Source organism: Eutrema salsugineum, unplaced genomic scaffold, assembly GCF_000478725.1.
Source record: "Eutrema salsugineum unplaced genomic scaffold, Eutsalg1_0 scaffold_8, whole genome shotgun sequence".
NCBI lineage: Eukaryota > Viridiplantae > Streptophyta > Magnoliopsida > Brassicales > Brassicaceae > Eutrema > Eutrema salsugineum.
In genome coordinates, this window is record NW_006256414.1 from 2,620,505 (window position 1) to 2,642,383 (window position 21,879).

General features: G+C 34.9%; 2 protein-coding genes and 1 non-coding gene across 3 annotated transcripts; 1 reads left to right on the top strand and 2 right to left on the bottom strand.

Annotated features, from left to right (window-relative positions):
* Window positions 1-11,991: 11,991 nt before the first annotated feature.
* TRNAS-UGA lies at window positions 11,992-12,073 on the bottom strand. Its single transcript has one exon. It is a non-coding gene; the product is annotated as a tRNA-Ser (tRNA).
* Window positions 12,074-16,475: 4,402 nt separating this feature from the next.
* Window positions 16,476-19,353, top strand: LOC18009564 (uncharacterized aarF domain-containing protein kinase 2). Its single transcript, XM_006391924.2, has 5 exons — window positions 16,476-16,635; window positions 16,872-18,210; window positions 18,292-18,555; window positions 18,645-18,800; window positions 18,921-19,353. The coding sequence occupies exons 1-5, from the start codon at window positions 16,619-16,621 to the stop codon at window positions 19,038-19,040; spliced, it is 1,896 nt and encodes a 631-aa protein (XP_006391986.1). The 5' UTR covers window positions 16,476-16,618; the 3' UTR covers window positions 19,041-19,353.
* A 268-nt stretch (window positions 19,354-19,621) lies between these two features.
* On the bottom strand, window positions 19,622-21,633 carry LOC18009532 (equilibrative nucleotide transporter 7). Its single transcript, XM_006391925.1, has 9 exons — window positions 21,598-21,633; window positions 21,406-21,510; window positions 21,159-21,314; window positions 20,920-21,063; window positions 20,740-20,845; window positions 20,474-20,646; window positions 20,186-20,349; window positions 19,826-20,084; window positions 19,622-19,732 (listed from the first exon to the last, which is right to left on the bottom strand). Exons 1-9 carry the CDS (start codon window positions 21,631-21,633, stop codon window positions 19,622-19,624), a joined length of 1,254 nt encoding a protein of 417 aa, XP_006391987.1.
* Window positions 21,634-21,879: the final 246 nt, after the last annotated feature.

The following is a 21,879-nucleotide window of genomic DNA, read 5'->3' on the forward strand; positions in this document are numbered from 1 at the left end:
CCTTCTTTGTTAATCACTTATCAAATATGGTAAGATGAAGTTCTTAGCTGTTTCTGATTCCAAGATGCTAATTAAATGATATTTGGTAAGTCAATTTGTATTTACTATTTTTTTTTTCTTACTCTATTCATGTTATCCTGTATTACTAGAACATAAGAAACAAAAATGTTTTAGTTATCTATTTAAACTTTGTGTTTGTGTTTATTTCATAATGAATTATACGATATAAACAAGTTGTCTCTCAGATCAAATCGGTCAGTTCACATATCATAATTATATCGATGACTCATAATCTTTACCTGCAAATAAATTTATTATATATATGTATCGTATTCAGTTACACATTTTTAAGTTTTAACTACTTTCATAAAACATAAAAATTATTGAAGAAGTGATAACACTGACATAAACCAGATCTTTTTGAGAGACTAATCGGATCGAGTTTAATTTATTTAGAAACCCTGATTTAAGTTTCTTATATGGTTGCACAAAAAAAAGTTTCTTATATGAAATGTATTTATGTTCGTACATATCCATGTATAAAATGTGTGACTATGGATTCAACTTTTTATTCGTTCGATTAGAACTATATATTATGAAAATTTGGTAGTGGAAGCCAGTTAACAACCGGCCCACTGCCTCCTACTTTATGATTTGAATATACAGATATGGTTTAGTTTTATATACCGATAGATATATGCCAATATGACATTCAACATCATTCATGTTTAAAGAAAAAATATTTATTCAAAAACTTATCATAAAGACATTTATGTGTCTAATCTATCAAATGTCACTAAAATTATATGCAAGAATTGAATTCTTACCCAAGATCTCAAAATCGATATGACACTGAAGAGGTCCCATGCATGATTAGCCGGTTATTTGAATTCCCATGTGTAAGTTTGCTGTACTACCGACTACGTATGTACTATTTACTAGGTTTTTTTTTCTTTCCCGGATAGTACCGTATTGAAACGGTTGGTTTTCTCAGAAGTACAAGCCAAAGAACATAGCATGCATGGTAGAGGAGCAACGACAACATTTTTTCTTAGCTTGAAACTATAGTATGGAAATATGGGCTTTCTTCACTACAAGGACTTCAATGAGATGCTTCACTGGCCACGGTCTCCATCTCCATTTTTATTAGCGATGCAATTACTCTGTATGCTATTTGGAAAACGCAATTATGTCAGGGTGCACACCATCTCTCTCTCTTTTAAGAATTCATGCGAGCAATTCTTTCTTCTTTTCTTTTTTTTTTTTTTTTTTTTTTTTGCGAACAATTCTTTCTCGGCTAGATCCTTTGTCTTGGGCTCAACGAAAGCCTCCCTCCGTCCATAGTCCTTTAATATGTAACTTAGATTCATTTATAGGCTTGGGAGGAATTTATTTAGAGTCTGATAGGGAGATGTATGAGTTTTGGTTCACAACTTTCCAATTAGCCAAAAATCATAACAAAAAATTTAGATTCATGTAAATTTGAGTAGCTAACTTTTTGAATCTAATAACATTTCATCCTTGTTCTTAACCAACAAAGTGAAAATGGTATGTTATAATGGTTTCGCATTCATTGTACCTAACAAATAAAAATCATTGATTTAAACTACATAAATAGTTTGGAATATTGAATATTAGATGAGAAAGCTAGCATAAACTTGGAATATATTTCAAATCAAATTAGCTTCTACCTGATATATCGAATCACTAGTTTCAATTGTGGATCAATTGGAATCAATTTTGTAATATAGTTTGACAAGCTATGCCATGCGCCAAAAGAAACGAGGATCATATATAATGTAAAATGAATATAAAAGGCAAAAGAAAACATTATGGGCATAATTTTAGTCTTTTGGATGTACAATAAAGGACGAACAAGTTTCATCTTTTGTTTTTTTTGCTTTATGTGAAAACAAGTTCTCAACGTCTTCAGCTATAAGCTTTGTTTGATTGAAGCTTAAAAGCCTTATTCCTTTTTCTGTAAAATAAAATAAAATGATAAAACACTTTGATTCTAATTTTGTTAAGCTTTCGAGAATCACAAACACACAAGTCTTATTTTCCTCCAAAGGGTTTACTACTTTACTTATTCGTCTCTAATATTTTATTTGAGAAGCTCGGTTGCAGAATTGTAGCTATACGTTCAATTCAACGCATTAATACTTTATTTAATTATACCAAAATGCATACATTGTGTTTATACTGTGAAAAAATAAAAACTTGTACTATATGGTAAACATAGAAGATCTATCTATCGTATCATTCAACTATATTTTAAGCAGATTTTTCGATCTCATAATGAATAGCTTCGTTAACCAGACGGCTAAAGAGTAAGTGGTTGATCCACTGATTTGAACTCCGGAGACTTATGAGAAGACAGCCGAGCCATAATCCTTTTATTGAGAGACCAAATCTGAGACTAGAAGCTAGTGTTATTCGAATCTGGTTCTATTTTTCCAGCGTTATTCGAATAAAAAATAAAAACTCGACTCATCGTGAGTCACTTGCAACCCATTAGGCCCAATGTATTCCATTACTGTATGCGAAACCCAAAACCAAGCAGGATTCTGTTTTTTTTTTTGTTTTTTTTGTTTTTGCCTTTTCAGAAATATCCAATGTGGAGGAGAGTAATGAGGTTTCATGTGAAGATAAGAAATATTTATTGGATTTATAATCTGGATGCGGAGCCATGTCCAATGGATCGGGTGTAAAGTTAATTGTTAGAACAGTTTTTATAAAAATGTGTGTGTGAATTGAAATGAACTTTTGAGCTAAATGAAAAAGCTTTATGATTTGGTTAATTTAAATAAGGATATGTCAAAAGTTCTATATTGGTAGTTTGAAAAAATTTAGAGTGATATAAATAAGGACTAAGTTATATCTTTTTGTCAAAGTGAGATGAAGAGGAAAAAAAACCATACGCGTGTCATTGCCGCCGCCTGACCTGGTCGTGGCTCATGGTTTGTTACTCATTGATTTTTTATTGGCTCTTATAGCTTTTGGGATTTTATAGGTTGCTGGTCACTGGACCTTTGAGTAATTATTCTTTGGATCAATTTTAGATCGCCGTCCTTTTAAAATATTCAGTGTGTTGTTCAAATCGGTGAAACTTAATCAATAAGGCCGAACCCTAGCTCTCTTTCCCACTATATATGTATTTTTCTCTTGAGAGAAAGACATCCGTTTACACACAAAAACACACCTGAAAACTAAAAAAAAAATTCATTAAATTCCCTCTCAGTAAGAGTAAGTCTTCGAGAGTAATGTAGTATTTAGTTCGATAGATCTGTTATCAAGTGTCGCGATAACCAATTCAATAGGTTGTATCCTAGGCCTCTTAAATCGATATTTTCCATTGCACTACGGACGATTCTTTGAGTTTTGGAAAGAGCGTTATCTTGCCTCTATTGATTCGTTTATGTGATCGTTTTTCATCGGTTTTAAACTCTCTTTTCTTGTAACATTTATTTCAATATTCGTGATTAAATTGTTACTTTTATTTTTTTGGTCCTACATTGGTAAGTGGTGCGATGAAAATTTGTGTTGTATTTAACTATTTATGATGTATGATACAAGTTTACTTTAGAATTAAAGATGTTTATACTTCACTCTCCCTTTTTCAGGAATGGGCTGTGTAGATATCAAAAAATTTGGTTGTAGAAGTATGCAATCCATCACCATGAAACCGAGGTAAATTTGTTGTGGTCATTTTGTTATAACTTCTTAGACAAAATTTATTAACTTAACCATCAATTTTCTGAAATGTTTCATTGTACGTTATGTGCGTTAGAACTTATAAGGGTTATATATAGTGATCCAAATGAAGATAGTTGGGAGCCTTATAATCAATTACAGTTTGTTTTTTTTTTCACTTTATGGCTTAGACCATTTCATATTATTCTCGAATAATTTAAATATGATTTTCTTCAGAAAATGTAAAGGCAAATTGAAAGAGTTTGTAACAAAAGGTTCAAGTTAAACTTATTGCCAGTTCGTGTAAGTCAATCATCTTAGTAAGTTTCGTTTTCCCTCCAAATATATATAGTTGCCACTCTCTCATAACTTTTGTATTGTTATCAGGATATTGGATGGCAGATAATCCATATTGGATGGCAGATAATCCACTTGGAGATGAGAAAAACCGTTAATTAGTGGTTTACATGGATATCATAGATAGATTACTTGAAGCCCAAGTATGTCTTAAAGGAGAATGTTGTAGGCCTAATTTAGTTCTCAAAAGGGTTTCTTGCTCGCTACGCTATAGCTTGTTTGGTAAATATGATCTACCAGACACGATTAGGGGTACTCAATGTAGGAACCGAGTTTCTTGTGGGGTACTCAACCTACAACCGTAGTTACATAATGGTTTTTTTCTAAATATAATATTTAGATGTGTTATTCAAGATGATCTTTATTATTTTGATTAACAGAAGTTGCCTCCATATCCTTTGCCAACTCACAAATTTGACATCACAGGCGTCATCCCTACAGAGTTTAAGGCAAGTGCTAACTTTGGGAGAATTTGCACTTTTACCTTTTCACATTACTCTGCATAGGTTATGAATATGTTGTAATAGCAGAAATAAAAAGTGGGACATGACCAAAAACATCTCCTACAATTGGACACATGCAGCTCTAACCCTTGTGGATGCAATTAAGGATTTGCCCAAGGTGTGTATAATTAAACCTCAGATAGTCAATGATTGTTTATATATTTCATTGCATTAATTAAGGATTTGCCCAAGGTGTGTATAATTAAACCTCAGATAGTCAATGATTGTTTATATATTTCATTGCATTAGTAAATACAAGAATGAACATCAAACACTACGCATGTTTGACTTTTCCATTTATGACAGAGGTGACCAATAATGAGAAAAAAGGTGCAAGGGAATACGATGAGACAAGTCATAAGAAGACAGAGTTTCAGAAGTTTATCACTCATCAAAGAGCTGGTGAGATTTTTGAACTTTATAGCTTTGGCATTACCAATAAGTTCTTAGACAACCACTGATATTTTAATGTTAGATACACTAATCTCAAATGATGGAGACAAATCACGGTCACAGATCTTATACGACCACCATCCACCATCAGCCATTGCCATTGAATAAAGATGACCTTGAGAGTTGAGCCTCATCATCAGTTTTTGTTTCTTCTTCTATAAGCACATTTAATCTGCTCTATGGATTAAAACCAGTTTTTTTTTTTAAATTTTTATTTTTACAGTGTACACTTCACACCAATCAAGACCGTGTTATATAGGTTAAATGGCACTATTGAGGAAAAGTGAGTCCCACAGGTTCTTCCTTTCTTGTTTCTTAAGTAGCATATAATGTTCTCTCTGTTTTGCCATTGTTTTGCCATTCTGACAATGATGTTCTAGGATGGATGTTCTTGGATTGTGTAATGTTTCTCTCTGTGTTTTTTTTGGCCATTCTGTTCTTGTATTTAATGGTTCCCTATGTTTTTAAGCCATTCTGACAATAAACTTCGATGGATGTTCTTGAGTTGTGTAATGTTTCTCTCTGAATTGGATGCATGTTACATGTATATTTAAATTGGGAATGCAGTTACTTTTCCAGTCGGGTGTACATTAGGATATGGGATGGCGAGTCAAAGGTTGTGTGATGATATTAAGATTTTCATAAAGCTGCCTTTCAAAGTATCCTCAGTGTCTCCAAAAAAAGAGTGATTCTGATAGGATACAGAAACTGCCTAAGCCATTAATCACATATTTCAGGAAAAGGAAAGTCTTGAGGGAACAGAAAGAAGATTGAGAATTAAATTGTAGTATCCCAATCCGGGATCTCCTGAGATAACCAAGATTGGCATGTTAGATCGATGATTTAATTTTATTTGGTTAGCCACCTAATTTGGTCCAGTGATGAGCAAAAGTCTGCAAGAAACAGTGCTAACCTAAAAGAGAAGAGGAAGGGTGAGTAATCTGGATTATCCAGTGAGGTGAACCTTAGGAGATTCATTATCACTTCCAACATATTATAATATAGAGATTAAGAATAGTCTAATCCTAAAACAAACTCAAGCAGGACTCAATCCTAGACTTCTAGACATTAAGACACAAGAAGCAATCATCCGGTTTATTAAGTTCATTTTATCCGTCAATTCACCTTATCTCATCATCATGCTAACGAGGCATGTCAAACTCTCATCATGCTAACGTGGCATGGCAAACTCTATGCATCTTTTAGATTATTCAAGCAAACAATTTAATTTCCAAACAAGAGCAAAGCTCTGCAGAGGATAACATCCTATCTCACGGAATTGGACTGCCACCCGTGATATGCTGAGTTTAACATATCACTACTTATGATCACACAGACATGCGGTTCGCCACAACCGCGTAGCGATGGTCACTGTTGGTCTATGAGGCACCACACAGCCGCCCAGCAAGAAATCTCGAACCACAGGACAGTCTGTGTCGAGTACCTAACTCAATCTACTTAACAATTCAATAGAGTTTCCTAACAAACAATCTACAAAGTTTTAAGACTTCAAACCAATCATCACATAACTTGTCAATCATTTTTATCATTATTTTTAGCACTTTTAATTGATCTCTAGCAACCTAGCTCATCATCAGGAAATCTCCAGCAATCGTTAATATCATCAACAAAAAGCAATCAATCACACAGACACATTAGCTATGATTTAAGAAAAGACTAATTAATCACCCTAGATCATAATATGCAAGAGTTGGAAAGAAACAACCCTCACCTGGGCTTCACTCGAGGAAGAGGCGATGGAGGCTGGTTAGGGAACTCATCATCGGAAGAGGAGTCAGGCGAAGGAGGTCTTTGTGGTGTCTCCATCTCGGCGGTTGGGCTTCTCGCGGTGGCTTGGAGGCTTCACGACGAGCAAAGGAAGGGAGGAGGAGCAGCGACGGCGCAGCTCGAGAAGGAGGTGATAGAGGAAGCTTCAGCGAGAGAGAGGAGAAGAAAAAGAGGAGGCTGGTCGCAGGAGAGAAGGAAAAAAAGGAGGCAGAGATTAGTTTCTGAGTTTAGGGTAAAAGAATAAAGTTTGTAAGGCTTATATAGGGAATTTAAATTGGGTTTTAGATAGGAAATTATAAACCCATTAGGAAAAGGAAAATAAACCAATCCCTTAATGGGTTGGGTTTCACAAATCTCCCCCTGTTGTAAAGGATTCGTCCCCGAATCCCTCCAAATGCTAGAGCAAATATAAAATGATCGCTCGATCTAGGAAGTAGGGAAAATGGTTGCGACAGGGATGCGAAAAATCGCTAAGGAGACTTGAATACGGAAGAGAGGGGAAATAATTGATCAGAAATGTTCTTAGATGGGAGGTAGAGGAAGAGCAATGAGAGGGAAACAGAAAAAGATATGGTGAAATGAAATCTATGGCAAAGAGAAGAAGGTAAAGGTTAGGTGACAGAACCTAACAGTGAGAGAGAAGAAAAGCTTACACGGATTGAGGGAAGAAAGGATACAGATACGTAGAATTTACAGGGAAAGATGAAAAGAATATGAAAAGATAATATAAATTTTACGGCAAAGAAAAGAAGAAAAAGAAATGACGTAAATGAGTTTATACTGAGGACCGAGGAAGCTTCGCGGGACAGCTGCGGCCGAGGAGATGCAGCTCGGGCTCGGTGCTGCACAAGGAGAGGCTGCACACAAAGAGAAGGAGCTTCGTGGGAAGAAGAGGAGCAGCAACGCGAGGAGAGGAGGAGAATTTGAAATTTTTTTTTTGAAGAAAGGAAGGGAAGGGAACAAGCGAGAAGGGCTTATGGTGAAGAGAAGAAAATATGCCATGAAAAAGATACCACTTTGTACCCACCACCCAAGAGGAGGGGAAACAAGTTTCACAAAATTTTATGGCAGGAAATAGAAAGGATGGAATAGAGGAAAAAAAAAACACCATGAAACTAAGGGTGAAAAAGGGAAGAAAAAAAATACATATATATATATAGTTGAAGAAATTTTGATGATGAGAATATGAAAGAGAGTATAAGCAGAAGAAAGTGATACCACTTGTACCCTCAATACAAAAGAAAGAAGGAATAGAAGGGAAAGGCTCCACAAAACTTGTGGTGAAGAAAAGAAGGAAAGAGTTGTCAGATATTTATATACATTTTGAAGAAAATTTATGGTAAAGAAATTGAAAGAAAGAATATATTTATTATATTGAGGAACTTATAATAGAATCATTTAGGAAGGGCATATGCATCTTACTTGAAGAAATATCCTGGAAAAGAAAGGAAAAGAAAGGAAAAGAAAGAACATTTTGAAACATATATATTATTATTATTTTTTTGAAAGAGGAGAAAGTCACCCTGAAACTTATGGTAAGGAAAGAAAGAAATTATCACCATAAGACTTATGGTGAGGAAAACAAGGAAAAATAGAAGAAGAAGGAAATTTGGAAAAGGGAGGGTGAGAAAAGTTACCCTGAATCTTATGGTGATGAAAAAAGAGGGAAAACACCATAAAACTTATGATGAAGGAAGAATAAAAGAAGAAAGAGATGAAGAGGGGAGATCTGGATTTCTTCATAGTCTGAACCTGCTTGCCTTATGGTTGGAGGTTTAGGGTTTGAAACGCGAAGTGGTGTTACCTTATGGTTGGAGGTTTAGGGTTTGAAACGCGAAGTGGTGTTATAGACAGAAATGAAAGAGAGAGAGAGAGAGAGAGAGAGAGAGAGAGAGAGAGAGAGAGAGAGAGAGAGAGAGAGAGAGAGAATGCTACTAATCAGTAACCAATGCAAATGCTCCTACACATTCATCTACTTAGATATGATGATATTTATATATTTATATACTCACACATATATATATTTTTTTAAGAGTAAAGATACTTTTATTAATAAAAAAAGAGGAGCATAACATTTTTTTTGAAGTAGAAAAAAAAATATCAACACAAAATCTAACTAATTCCTATTAAAACTTAAGAGCATCAATAATTTAAACAAATGAAAACAGAGTTTGCAAACAAGTTCCACTCATAAGAAATTATTTATTTATTTATTATTATTAAGGAAGAAAAGAAGAGTAGAACAAAATTTGAACATGGAATCTAACTAATTCCTAAGACAACCTAAAAGCAAAGAGAGAACTGAAAGTCTAAAATGAATCAAGAAATTAAAAATCTGAGTTCTACTCCAAAAGATTTTTATTTTTTGTTTTTTAAAGGCAAAGAATCACACAAATCACATATCGGAAGACATATCTTCTTTCTCTTCACTATCAGACGAGATGAAACCAGCTCTTGGCTAAACTTCACTTGAATACGAGAAGTGAACTTCTTGCGCGATGTCTGACGAGTATGGAACAACTTTCGGTGGGAAGAAAGGAAGAACAAACAAGAAATATAAGATAGGAAGCGAGACAATCAAGAAAGAGAAAATTCTAACCGAAATTCTATCTAATCTATTGTTGCTACCAGTTATGAAATCAAATCTCTAAGATGGTCCAACGCTTTTTTTTTTAACCTGAGATTTTAAAAATTCTGAAAACCACAAAAATTTTGAATGTTTTTTAAAACCATCAAAACCGTAGGCTCGATCTCATAGGACAAAACTAGGAAGTCAACCTGAGCTCTGATATCACTTTGTAACATCTCAACCCGGGATTTTCTGAGATAACCGGGATTGGCCTGTTAGGTCGATGGTCTAACCTCATTTGGTTAGCTACCTGGTTTGGTCCAGTGGTGAGCAAAAGTCTGTCAGGACCAAAAACGCCGTGTAGCAACAAAATTATTAGATACTATAACCTGAAAGGAAAGAAGAGAGGTGAGTAATTTGGATTACCCAGTGAGGTGAATCTTAGGCGATTCATTATCACTTCCAACATACTATAACATAAAGATTACAAAGAGTCTAATCCTAAAAAAAACTCAAGCAAGACTCAATCCTAGACTTCTAGACATTAAGACACAAGAAGCAATCATCCGGTTTACAAAGTTTATTTTCTCCGTCAATTCACCTTAGATCATCATCACACTAACGAGGCATGGCAAACTCTCATCATGTTAACAAGGCATGGCAAACTCTCATCATGCTAACGAGGCATGGCAAACCCTCCGTCAATTCTCCTCATCATGCTAACAAGGCATGGCAAACTCTATGCATCTTTTAGATTATTCAAGCAAACACTTTAATTTCCAAACAAGAAAAAAATGCTGTAGAGGATAACATCCTATCTCACGGAGTCGGATTATCACCTATGATATGCTGAGTTTGAAATATCACCACTTATGGTTACACATACATGCAGTTCGCCACGACCACCTAGCGATGGTCGCTGTTGATCCATTAGGCACCACACAGTCGCCCAGCAAGAAATCTCAAACCACAGGAAAGTCTGTGTCGAGTACCTAACTCGATCTACTGAACAATTCAATAGAGTTTCCTAACAAGCAATCTACAAAATTTTATGTTGGATTTGATCCAACTTGAAAGCACTTGAAGAAGATACTTATTTAAGCGTGAAGAAGAAACCAAATGACGTGTATTTAGAAGCTTCTGCAGCAAACAGAGGATCTTAATACATGATTTGATTTGGCTGCACGTGGGTTCACACGTGTGAGACTATCTTTGACTAAAATCAGAGAAGTCGTTATGTTTTTTTATGACGAGACGGAGTCGTCTTCTCCGAGAGCTTCTTCATGAGCAATTCAGTGAGAGTGAGCGAGAGAGAGATAGCTAGATAGAGAAAGAGAGATCTTCTTGGGTTCTAGGGTTCTTCTTCTCCTCCTTCTCTTGTTCTTCTTTTTCAGGTTCTTCTTCCTTGTAATGTCGATTGAGTTGTATTCGGCGGTGAGCGATTCTCTTGTGAACCATGGTCGGGATTTTTTCCGATCAACATAGTGGTACGTGAGGCAGCACGAAAGACTCCCCCGGATGTAGCTTCGGTGAACCGGGTCAACATTTGGTGGTGTCTCTTGATTAGTAACTCGAATGAACAAGAAGTGAATTGACAGATCAATTCTCAACATTTTAATACTTCAAACCAATCACCACACAATTTTTCAATCATTTAATTCATGATTTTTAGCACTTTTAATTGATTTCTAGCAACCTAGCTCATCATCAGGCAATATCCAGCAATCATTAACACCATCAACAAGAACCATCATCAACAACAAGCAATCAATCACACAGACACAGTGGCTATGGTTTAAGAAAAGACTAATCAATCACCCTAGATCATAATATGCAGGAGTTGGAAAGAAACAACCTTCACCTGGGCTTCACTGGAAGAAGAGGCGATGGAGGCTGGTTAGGGAACTCATCATCGGAAGAGGAGTCAGGCGAAGGAGGTCTTGGTGGTGTCTCCATCTCGGCGGCTGGGCTTCTCGCGGCGGCTTGGAGGCTTCACGGTGAGCAAAGGAAGGGAGGATGAGCAGCGACAGCGCGACTCGAGAAAGAGGTGAGAGAGGAAGCTTCGGCGAGAGAGAGAAGAAGAAAAGAGGAGGCTGGTAGCAGGAGAGAAGAAAAAAAAGAGGCAGAGATTAGTTTATGAGTTTAGGGTAAAAGAATAGGTTTTTTAAGGCTTATATTGAAAATTTTAATTGGGTTTTAGATAGAAAATTAGAAACCATTACGAAAAATAAAATAAACCAATCTCTTAATGGGGTGGGTTTCACATAATTAATCACAAATTAGGAGATTGCTTAGCTATTGAAGAAGTTTACTTTGTAAAATCGTTTGTTTAAGATTTCCTAATAAAACCTTTGAATTCTTTAATCCTGGTTATTTACTCTATCAGATTCAGAAAAAAAAAAACAAGAATGATTAGGTTGAAAGATATTCTTCTTTAAAATAAAACAGATGATGATTTTGGTGAAGATTATACAAGTTAGATTTATTTTTCTCATCTTCTTTAGGGTAATCCAAGACAAATGTTCTGATCAATTTCTCAAAACCTATGGATTCTTTATATGCGTATGGGATGGCGAGTCAAAGGTTATGTTCATTTTGAGTCCTAAAGAAATAAAATATCAAAAATATCGTCAACAGCAGGGTTCGAACCTGCACGGGCGAAGCCCAACAGATTTCAAGTCTGTCTCCTTAACCACTCGGACATATTGACTATTTACTGATATATGAAATGTATCGTTCTTCGACTATTTCATCAAATATAACAGAAAGATATGCAGAATTAGACTAACCATGTCAAGAAAAAAGAAATTACATGTAAAGGCGACCCACGACACATATGATCTCAATCATCAAGTCCAACATCAGCAGAATTACATGTGTTGAAAAAAAAAAGAACAACTTGTCGAACATAACCAGCTGCCTCCAATCCGGGATAGGTTTCCGCTTACTGCCGCCATTTGCTTTATTGATATATTTCAACTGATTTTTGTAGATATTCAGGGCTTGAATGGTGACGTGAAGAGGTGCGTTTTTTTAGTAAAATTGTGAATTCTACTTACATTGTCACCATTCAACAACTTTTACCAAAATGAAGTGCGTTTTTTGTTTTCTGCTTTTTTATTAAAATAATAATATAACACATCAGTTTTGTGATAAAAAGGTAAAAACGCTTTGCATAGTAATACCGCACTTATTTAGGTGTGTTTTGAAATATTAAGTGCGTTTTTCAATTTAAAAAAATCTTTTTTTTTAAAAAAAAAGTAGACATCTTAATTTTGTTAAGAAATACAGTTCTATTCAAAAATATTAATTTTATTTTTAAAAAATATCTAATAATATTAATTTGCATTGTTTATTATCTCATTTCACCAATCAAACATTATTGTGTACCGCTAATTATATAAAAACCGCACTTGTCCCGCAAATATATTTTCCCGCACATACCGCAGTTGAACCGTACCACACTCTAAAACCGCTTTTTCCGCACAACAAAACGCTGTCACCATTCGGAGTCTCAATTTCCGCTTTTCCACTAGGTTTGTATGATACATCTATCTTCTTTCTCATGTATCAAACACACTTTCTTCTGATGCAAGATTCCTCCAAAAACCTCTCTTTTTCTTAAAATGCGAGGCAATAAATTTTATTCAGCAAACAACCTAAGACACAGCAAAGATTCACTATATTGTAGGAATGAAGAATGCAACATCTAACTAACTAACTATATGAAATTGAGCAATCTGTCCATTATCATGTAAACATGCACTTGTTCGTCCCCATTCAACATATCTTTTTATATGTTACATTTTACATTTCAAGAGAAATGATTAAAACTAATCCACCTAATTGAATAATTCGATTTGTCAGTCATCACATCTTTTATTAGAAAATATTAATATTATATAATGATATATATATATAATTCGATTTGTCAGTCATCACAATTTTTCTTTTGATAGTAAAAAATTGTTTAAAATTATTGTGGGTCCAAAATTTTGTCAATCATCACAAATCAATATATATATATATATATATATAGTGCATCATACAGAAACACATACAAAAAAATATGTACAAAATTTTGGACCCACAATAATTTTAAACAATTTTTTTACTACCAAAAGAAAAATTGTGTATTAATGTATTGCCGGAGAATGTACTCCAAATTTTAAAAACGGTTTAAAACTATTAACAAAAGTTAACTATTAAATTTTCAAAAATCTAACAAATTTAATCTTACTTAGCTTAAAATATTTGATTAGCTACTGTTAGATAATTATTTAAAGAAATCATGTGGTTTCATTATTATGAGGTTTTAAATGGAAAAAAAAATACTAAAGCAGGATACATTATCTCACTTTATGAAACGTCTAAAAAGAGGGTTATTTAGATATAAACTAACGGTTGACCAAAATATTAAGAAAATACAAAGCAATAAAAATAATTTAGGTGGAAAGGTGATGCAGAATTTTTATTTCCCAATTTACCCCTACGTTTGCTGACATCATCAATATCTTAAGCAAAATATTGTCTGACATTGCTTGGAAACAAAACTCTATGCTGCCTGACACATATTTTAAAATCAAAGTTGAATGAAATTGGTAGGTCCTACTAGTTTCAGATTCCATCTTGAAAATGCGCTAACAAATATATCAAGATAACTAAGCATATAATACGCTAATCCAGTTATCTAGTTAGTGTTAACATTTTTTTTGTAAATATATAATTTGCTAGGTCTCTAATTCTTGGTTGTGTTCATTGTCGTGATTTTTTTATGTCAACAATGAAGTTAGCAGTTACAAATGTTATCAATTATGATTTAATAGATAACACAATTAGCATGTGTGTTGTTACCCACATAACATATTTTTAGCCAAACTTTTACAAACTTTTTTTAACAAAATAGTATGCTAACCAAGTTAACATAGTTTGGTTAACACATTCTGTTAACATACATTCTGGAGTCTGAATTAAAAAACCAATTGTTAATTTTAAAACAAGATCATGATTTAACACATCCAATTTATACATTCATTTGACTGTCTTCTTCAGCTCTAACTCTTCACCATCAATTCTTGGCATTTTTCTTGGTCGTCAGGAACTTTTCTGAATCATATGTACGTAAAGTTATATCTTCTTCATCATCACTCCATCAAAAATCTTCCTCTTCAGGGCTTATTATACTTTGATTTGTATGATCGTTTCAAATTTTTAACCTCAAGCTGTTTCTTTCTGCAAAATTTGTAAAAGTTAGCGATATTTATTTTGTTATCATCACATAAGTTAACATCTACATTATGGATGTTAACGCTAACAATGATATCAAATGGGAATTCAAGTTAACAGATAACATAATATAGTTAATATATATTGTTAGAAGATATTTTTTTGTTACATTGTTAACTCAGTTATTATAGAGAATGTTAACAAGCTAACAATAATATCTGGAATTATATATATATATATATATATATATATATGTGCTAAACCAATAGTTATCGAATTAAATCAATTATTTCATTAAATACTTAAAGAAAAAATGAAGTAAAAATGCAATGATAACAATAACGAGTTAAACTACTGTTTAAGTTAAGCGGATAACTAGTTTAACAACTAATATCGACTATTTAAATCAAAAAGCACAAAAAATCAGATTTAGATAGAGATCCACCAAAAGAAATAGATTCCTATGGTCGAAAGAAGAACCGCAACGTCGCCACTTGACCTTCAATAACTCATCGACAATGGACACAAATAACTAGATTAATGATTATTGCAAAATCCAAATTTAAAATCACAAGAAAAATCAGATCTAGATAGAAAACCAATCATCATCACTAACCCACCAAAAAAAAGCGTTGGTCTTCATCCTTCATTAAATCTACATCCAGAGATTTAAATCTTTCCAACCATCACACTCTTTTATCAATGGAGGATGAAATTTTCTTTAGTTAACTCGAATAGCCAAGAGGAAGTCTTTGTTCTGAGCAGAATGAAAGAGATTCTAGCTAGAAAAATAGAAAAATAAGATAATTGGGTAACAAAAATGGAGAGATGGAGAGTGAAAGAGTGGAGAAAGAGGAGAGAAAGAAGATAAGGACAAAGATAAAGAAAAAAAATTCTCTAATTATATTAAAATTTTATTTTTAATTAATTTTCAATTATACGTAAGCATTCTCTGCATCATATAGCTTCTCTCACATTTATAGGGGTAAAGTAGTCTTTTAATAATGAACAGTAATGGTTGCAGAATCTCTGTAGCTTCCACTTAATTTTTGTATTATTCATTAGTAGTTGTTATAGGACCACAAAATAAATTTTTGTATTATTCATTAGTAGCTTCCAACTTACAAAATGCATCCACCACAAAATATACATGAAATAAAATTATCTAAAAATTTAATATAGATACATGCATGCTTTTGTAAGTTGTAACACTTTTTTGTATCAAATATTGAAAATACCACTTTCACAGTATTGAAAAGTATATAAAGCCAACAAAATAGTATTCCGCTTAAGAAAAAAAAAAACTTCTCATTCGAAACAAATGATTTACTATTTGATTGGAAAAAGGAATTCGACTCACTTCATTATGGAAAAATGAAAATTCTCTTCTCTTTTTTTGCCGAAAATAAGTACTACTCCCTCTGTTTCACAAAGAGTGTCGTTTTAAGGTTTTATTTTTGTTTCACAAAAAGTGTTGTTTTATATTTTCAATGCAGAATTTTAAACAATATTTCAGTTTTGATTCTATTGATTTAATGTATTAATTAGAGAAAAAAAGTTATTTAATACATTAATAAAAGGTAAAATAGTATTTTTAATAGTTTTTTTAATAAGTGTGAAAAATGTCAGAATAACACTTTTTGTGAAACGAAAAACGAATGGAGTATTTTTGTTTTTTGAGGTGAGAAAAAAAAGTGAAAAGAAAGAAAAGAAAAGTATTTTCCGATTAAGCTTAATTAGGAGGACCGACGACAAGCGTGAAGCCCACGAGATATTAACTAATTATCTCGCCTTTGTGGGGCCCTCTTTCTTGTTTCTCTCTCTCCGCACGCACCAAGTCACTGACCTTTCTCTCTCTCTCTCCGTATCGGCCTCAAAAACCCAGAACCTTCCCCAGAAAACGGCGAGCCACTTGTACCCTAAAATCCCGAGTCAAATTCGATGAGACAATGCTCCCGACGCTTAACGGTTTGAAAATCATACCAAACAATCACCGTTTTGGTGCTTTTTCTCTGGCTCGTCTCTCGCTATGACCCTCATCTCTAGGTTCGTCTCTATTCTCTCGTCTTCCCTTCTTCTGCTTCCCCCTCGCTTAGGTGTTTTCTGGGTCCGATTTGATTCTTCTCGCTTCCCGTTTCCATGAAGATTGCGATTAAAATTGAATCCTCTGGTCTAAAAATCACAACTTTTCTAGTTTCCAAAGTCTTAACCTTTGACTCTTCCTTTGATCGGATCCTTCTCTTTAGCTAATCGTCTTTGGTCGGTTTCTGGTTTACTTGCAGATTTTTGGTCACTAGAGTGGTTACAAGATACACACAATCTCTATACTCGAACCCGAATAATGGAACAGCTGTTACGGTTTCTCTGAGGTTGCCCCAATTCAGACTTTACTCGCCGTCTTCTAGAATTCTGAGTAATGGGTATCATCAAAATCATACTTTGGCCCTTCTCCATAATGTTAAAGGAAGAGTTTTTGGTAATCATCTTCTCTCGAGAAGCTATTCGATTGCAAATGCAAGCTATGTCGCTAAGCAACATGCTCAAGTCTCTTGGAAAACGCTTCTTTCTAGATACTCTATGCGCAATTGGAACATGACTCGGTTAAGTAAAATGGCTCAAGCGTTCAGCTTGTCTCTAGCTCGTTCGCACCTGTTTTTACCTGGTATCTTAGCTGTTGGTTGGAGACAGGTTACGTGGGCGCAAAGACCGGCTCCAAGTCCGGTTATAAATCACTATCCTTCACAGTTTTCGGTTTATAAAAGTGCGTTGAACATTCCCATTGTGCTCTCTACTTTATTGTTCTCTGCAATGGAAGGTGTGATCTTGATCGGGAGAGCTCTCTATTTAGCTCTTCTGCTATCTCCAAATCTTGTAATGGCACTGTTGGAGTTTTCATGCGGGTCTCGTTTTAGAAAGTTAAGGCTTGAAGTTCTCCATCGAACTCTGGAAAAAGCAGGTCCTGCCTTTATCAAATTCGGGCAATGGATTGCCACAAGGCCTGATCGGTTCTCCAAGGATTTGTGTTTGCAGCTTTCAAAGCTTCACAGTAATGCTCCTGAGCACAGTTTTGCTTTCACGAAGAAAACCATTGAAAACGCATTTGGTCGTAAACTCTCTGATATATTTGAGGAATTTGATGAAGCGCCAGTTGCATCTGGGAGTATAGCTCAAGTACATCGAGCTACTTTGAGGTTTCAGTATCCAGGACAAAAGATTAAATCCTCGGAAGTTGCTGTTAAAGTTAGACATCCTTTTGTTGAGGAAACGATGACACGAGACTTTGTGCTAATTAATCTGGTAGCAAAGATGAGTACTTGGATTCCGGGGTTGAATTGGCTTAGACTAAATGAGTGTGTGCAACAGTTTAGCGTCTACATGTTGTCTCAAGTGGATCTCTCAAGGGAAGCTTCTCATTTGAGTCGGTTTACATACAACTTCCGTGGATGGAGAGATGTCTCTTTCCCTAAGCCTGTCTTTCCGCTTGTACATCCTTCTGTTTTGGTTGAGTCATTCGAGCATGGAGAAAGCGTGGCTCGTTATGTCGATGGCTCAGAAGGACATGAATGGCTCAAGTCTAAAGTAGCACATATTGGAACTCATGCTCTCTTGAAGATGCTCCTGGTTCTGTCTCCTTCCTTCACTTTGAATCTCATTTGTTCATTGAAGTTACTTATAATAATTGCTTTGATTCTTGTTATTCAGGTCGACAACTTTGTTCACGCCGATATGCATCCCGGGAATATTCTAGTCCGGAAAAACGATACTCGAAAAGGTCTTTTCAAATCGAAGAAGCCACACATCGTTTTCCTAGATGTTGGCATGACTGCAGAACTCTCGAAAACCGACCGAGATAACTTACTCGGTTTTTTCAAGGCGGTTGCACGTAGAGATGGTCGGACTGCTGCTGAAAGAACACTTAAGTTATCTAGACAACAGAATTGTCCTAATCCACTGGCCTTTGTCGAGGTGAGATCTCTGCTCTGTGTTTCTCTTACATTATCCAAAGTTTCTTCCTTTTTGTGGTGTTTATAGATAGATATCACATTGTGTGACAGGAAGTAGAAGAAGCGTTTAGATTCTGGGGAACACCAGAAGGAGATTTAGTTCATCCAGCAGATTGTATGCATGAATTATTCGAGAAAATGAGGCGTCATAGAGTTAATATCGACGGGAATGTGTCCACAGTGATGTTTACAACATTAGTTCTCGAGGTTAGTTTATTGAGCTATGAACTTGAGCTATCCTAGACCTGGTTAAATCAGTGCTTTACAAGTTTCTTGACGTTTCAAGATTGCTTCAAGATTGATTGAGGTTTTGGGGTTTGTTTTCAGGGATGGCAACGAAAGCTCGATCCGGGATACGATATAATGCGCACGCTACAAGCAATGCTGCTGAAAACAGATTGGGCAAAGTCACTTTCTTACACGGTCGATGGACTGATGGCTCCATAGATGGAAAAGGTTTCAATCTTTTTATTATTCTTTTACACATTTTAAATTCCTTTTGAGAGCAAGATTCTGTTTTGACTTAGGAGTTGAGGAACAAATACACATACGTTTTAGAGAAAGAATCAAAAGAAAAATTTGTCTTCTTCTTTTTCTTTTGCTTCGAGTTAATCAATTTTTTTTAATTACAGAGAGAAACTTGTATTTTGTGCGGTATATATCAGTTTACGATTGTGTCCTCTGAGCTCAAGAACAAACTTTGAAACTGAACTCAAACGGAATGTCTCACAATCTTGGTTTTGCTTTCATTTTTTATTTTCTGCAGAAAAGTTATGAGAATTCTTAAGCAGAAGAATCTCTTTTTACGTTCCAAAATATTTGTTTGGTTAAATTTCGTAAATCATATATATATCCAGAGTCCAGAGAAATGTAATCCAACTTAAAACAAGTTCTTTCACTCACTGTAACTACATATGAACAAAAAAAAGTTTCAAACAATAATTTTAAAAAACATTAAACGTAATGAGCTGAATTTAGTAATTAGCAGCAAAAATAACAAATAAAATGCATTCGCTTAGTTATGATATCTAAAACGAATCGTTGCCAATGAGCCAAAGCCAACCCAAACAAACTCCAGCGAAGATACCTCCCAATAGAAACACGCACAACAAGTTCCCTAATGCATTCGAGTCCGGTCCCTGTTAAGAAGAATTCACAAGATTAACAATTAACATATATATAAACATCGAACCAAGAGTGGGTTACTCTTCCTAAAGGGGAAAGTAACTTACATTGTAACCCTTTGGTGCAATGCTGAAGATAGAGACGGTTAAATAACCGTTACTCAATCCCAAGAAAGAGGTGAGGAAAATCATCCATCCTTGATCCGCGTATTTAGCGGTAAAGTAAAAGGCAGGGACGAGCAAGAAACGCGCAACAACGCAGACCGTGATCCACTTCCTAGACTCCAATGCTAGACGTTTGATCGAGGGAATGAACCTCGAAATCGAATCCCACCCGTTGTACATTGCTACTAGGACCGGTGCATACCTTTCAACACATTAAAGCATAATTGGTTTTTAATATAACCATGTATATACATAGTCATGAAGTATATAAATTGGATGGTTTCACTGTTAAATGTTACATACCAATCGCCTAATCGATGTTCTCCTGTGTTTTCGTATAGAAATCCCGGGAAAATCGATAACGTAACGACGTAAATCAAGAAGAGATTGAGCATATGATCTACGTTTTGTCGTAGCAATTGCTTCTTGGTTTGCCTTATGATCTTGGTCTCGTCCATTTGTTGAACCTTTTGTGAGGATTAAAAATTAAACAGAGAGGTTATTTAGCTGAATAAAGAAAAACCATTGTATTAAATTAAAAAATTAACCGAAATGGAACGTTTTCAAATTCAAGAAATATGTATATAGAACCTGTGCAGCCTGTTCTTGGAGGCCACCGGCAGCTAGATCGGCAGCAACGGATTTCGCACCTTCTTTCCCGGCTTTGGCACGGTAGTATTTTACGATAGGGAGCTTAGCGAAGACAGACACATATAGAATGAGACATGCTAGCTCGATCAATGTAGCTATTCCAATGAACAACACTGCAAAAAACCAGCACACGATGATAACCATTTCCTTAGTTTATATAATAAGATGTAATATAAATCTCAAAAGATATGTAGAAGAGACATTACAAGCGCCTTTTCGGAGACCATCAGAAGACTTGTCGAATATGGCTTTTGTAATAAGCCTTAAAACGGAGGTTAGAGCTCCGGCTATGCCTAAACCTCCCATGAATGCCTGAAAACAAACTTCTTAATAACATTTAGCTAAACCCATTTATAATCTAACTATTAAAGATCAAAGCTAAGAACCTGGATGAACTCGGGGCACATGAAGGACAAATCTCCAACCATTCCACCTTGTACAAAAGCATCAGCGAATCCAAAAAGAGCAACAATCAAACACAACGCAACATATGCTCCTACACTTCCACTGCCATGGGAAGCAAGATCCAACTTCACCAAACCGGAGCACAGTGAATCAAAACCGGAGAGTATATACACGCAAGAGAAAGAAAAAACATTTTGTTGGGTATTTAGAGAGTACTTACCACGATGAGAAGAAAGGTGCCAAAGGTATAAAGGCCATACCCGAAAATGTTACGTTTTCGGGTATTGAGCTTAGCTTCTTTATAAGCAAGTGTTGATATAAACACATTCGCAACCAGTTGGTAAACTATTGTAAGCACCCTCGAAGGATGATATTTCTGTTGTTAAACAAAATTGAATTAAAGCGAAGTATATATATCGATTGAAACGATTTGTATTAAAACCGAAATAAATTGCTTAGAGTCATACCGGAAAAACGTGATAATAATAGTCTGTGATGGTCAGCATTGCATTCCATGCCACGAGAGAACCTACTCCAAGAATACAACACACAAGTCGTGCTACATTCTTGCCCTGTTCATCATCAAAAAAAAATATTCATTAAATTTTAGAAGTTCTATACATAATACTCGTAATAAAGATTATTTGGATTATACCGACCTCAAGTCTGCTAGGAATATCCTCTGGATTACTCATTGGGCGATCACAAATCCTGCAAAAAAAATTTAGAAACTTAAAAGCAATAATAGAATTTTTATAATGGCTTAGTTCATTGTCTTTCTGCCTCTTCTACATCAAAATCCTCAACTACCAGATTGAAGACATGGTGTTAAAATCTACCTTTATTGAATTTCAATTGGTTTTTATTTTTGTAAATAGCATATTAAAAATTTATTGAAACCATGAATAATTCAACTTCATACTTGCCTATAACCCCTAAAT

Coding starts and splice junctions, on each gene's coding strand:
- LOC18009564 (XM_006391924.2), top strand. Junction 18,211..18,291: donor CTCTCTTGAAGATGCTCCTG/GTTCTGTCTCCT, acceptor CTTGTTATTCAG/GTCGACAACTTTGTTCACGC. Junction 18,556..18,644: donor ATCCACTGGCCTTTGTCGAG/GTGAGATCTCTG, acceptor ATTGTGTGACAG/GAAGTAGAAGAAGCGTTTAG.
- LOC18009532 (XM_006391925.1), bottom strand. CDS start 21,633: ATGAGTAATCCAGAGGATATTCCTAGCAGACTTGAG. Junction 20,846..20,919: donor TGTGCCCCGAGTTCATCCAG/GTTCTTAGCTTT, acceptor GTTTGTTTTCAG/GCATTCATGGGAGGTTTAGG. Junction 20,647..20,739: donor TGGTCTCCGAAAAGGCGCTT/GTAATGTCTCTT, acceptor GGTTTTTTGCAG/TGTTGTTCATTGGAATAGCT.